This window comes from Echinops telfairi, unplaced genomic scaffold, assembly GCF_000313985.2.
Source record: "Echinops telfairi isolate 266 unplaced genomic scaffold, ASM31398v2 ScPeMD7_5;HRSCAF=22, whole genome shotgun sequence".
In the NCBI taxonomy this organism is placed as follows: Eukaryota; Metazoa; Chordata; class Mammalia; order Afrosoricida; family Tenrecidae; genus Echinops; species Echinops telfairi.
In genome coordinates this window covers 31,710,970-31,712,779 of record NW_022103901.1, presented here as the reverse complement: position 1 = coordinate 31,712,779, position 1,810 = coordinate 31,710,970, and the positions used below count along the sequence as shown (strand labels likewise).

The following is a 1,810-nucleotide window of genomic DNA, read 5'->3' as shown; positions in this document are numbered from 1 at the left end:
GAGGCCTCGCCCTTCCGCTGCCCTTGGGAGGCCCAGAGAGGCCTGCTGATGGGAAAGCCTGGCCGGAGAGAGACCCGGGCTCAGCCACGGGACTTGTGGGACCACCCAGCACAGACAGGAGCCCCCCAAGTGGTGGGGCAAACTGGGGAGAGGTGTAACTTGGAATCATGGGATCGAAGAGAGGGCACAGAGGGAGGCTGCTTGGAGAGGCATTGAGCTCGTGTCCAGGATGGTGGCATGACTTGGCATAGGAAGGATGGATCTTTGAAGCAGAGTCCGTGTCCCTGAATGGCACACGGAGAAGCTGGGGACCTGGCGCATGTTCTCTTGTAGGCGTTTGAACCCAAGAACAATCCTTTTTAAAAGCTGAGGTGGCCATCAGTGCCCGTGGACATTCCAGGTGAACTATGTGCCACGCAGGGGGCCGCCCTGTGTCTTGCTGAACAAGCAGCGGGACAACCATGACAAGAACTAGCCAGGTCACCGGAAACAGTGCCCACCCAGGTGCCCTCAGCCTCACCCTCAAGACAGCTGCATTGTTCCTAGAAAATGGGCAGGGGGCAGTCTGGGGGAGACAGGGAGGTGGGCAGTGAGAGGCCTTGTGAGAAGCCGGGAACAAGGGCCAGGGATGCTGGCAACCACCCGGCCAGGGCCCCTGGGCCCATCTGCAGGACGCCCGGGTGCCATTGGCCTTGGCTGGGAGAGAGCACAGCCTGGTCGCCTGCTGCACCTGCCCCACGGAGAAAGCAGGAAAGCAGTGCGTGGCTGGAGAGCAGGCTCGTGAGGTCTGCCATGGGGCGGCCTCTGGTCAAGTCCCTGCGACCTCCAAGGATGTCCTGGAACATTAACAGCATGTGGGGCTGTCTTAGATCAGGAAAGGGGTGGTGGCTGTGATCTTGACACCATAGAACTGCCCGAATCATGGGTGCCAAGCCCACTGGATCCACTGGCCATCCTGGGTATCAAGAGATTAGGGATGGATGGGTAGGTGAATGGATGCGTGGATGGGAGGTGGGTGTGGATAGATGAGTGGATGGGTGAAAGGGTGGGTGAGGATGGGTGGATGGGAGGTGGGTGAGGATGGGTGGAAGGTGGGTGTGGATGGGTGAGTGGACGGGTGGGTGAGGGCACGCAAGCTCTGAATCCTCCATAAGCCATGTAGAATCCTCCCAGGAAAAATAGAATCTGAAAGTGCACGTGCCAGAGCCCTGAGGCTGACTCGGGCCAGGAACAAACACTCTCTGAGAACAGAGGCTCAAGACCTGGGGGGCTCAGCTGGGACCAATCCCAGGACGGGTGGCCCCCATAACTCAGGGCCAGGCGTCCTGCTCAGTACCACTGCAGTGGAGCTTCCAGAAGGACAGTGGGAACACAGAAGTCAGCCCTGGGGAATCGCTGCCCATTGACACTGCCCAAGGCTGCAGCCACCAGCCAGTGGTTACTAAAACCTGAAAGAAGTGATGACAAAAAGATGCAAATAAACTGCCAGGGACACTGGCCACAGTTCAAGAATTCAAAAGCAACATCTGGCCAGCAGCTGCCGTAGGAGGGAGGGTGAGGCACCTTTTCAACACCCTGGAAAGTTCTACCATCAGCACCATCCAGGTGAAAAGTGAGAAGGGAAGCTGGGCCCTCCAGGCCGCTCACCACGCCTGCTCCTCTTCTGCAGGGCGTCTCTGTACATGCGCCGCTGCTCGTGGTCCAGGCGGCCCCACTCCTCCTGGGAGAGATACAAAGCCACATCCTCAAAGGTCACCGGCATCTGAAAGAGAGGAATGGTCACATCACGGTCCGGGCCACTGCATGGGGA

General features: G+C 58.9%; 1 protein-coding gene across 1 annotated transcript in view; it reads right to left on the bottom strand.

The window, feature by feature from the left end:
• LOC101639418 (zinc finger protein 205) overlaps positions 1-1,810 on the bottom strand; it is a 21,567-nt gene that overhangs the window by 2,677 nt on the left and 17,080 nt on the right. Inside the window, exons 9-11 of the mRNA XM_045286036.1 lie at positions 1,648-1,762; positions 1,337-1,448; positions 521-542 (exon numbers count right to left, since the gene is read on the bottom strand). Coding sequence (XP_045141971.1) covers positions 521-542; positions 1,337-1,448; positions 1,648-1,762 — 249 coding nt within the window. The remainder of the gene's footprint in view (positions 1-520; positions 543-1,336; positions 1,449-1,647; positions 1,763-1,810) is intronic.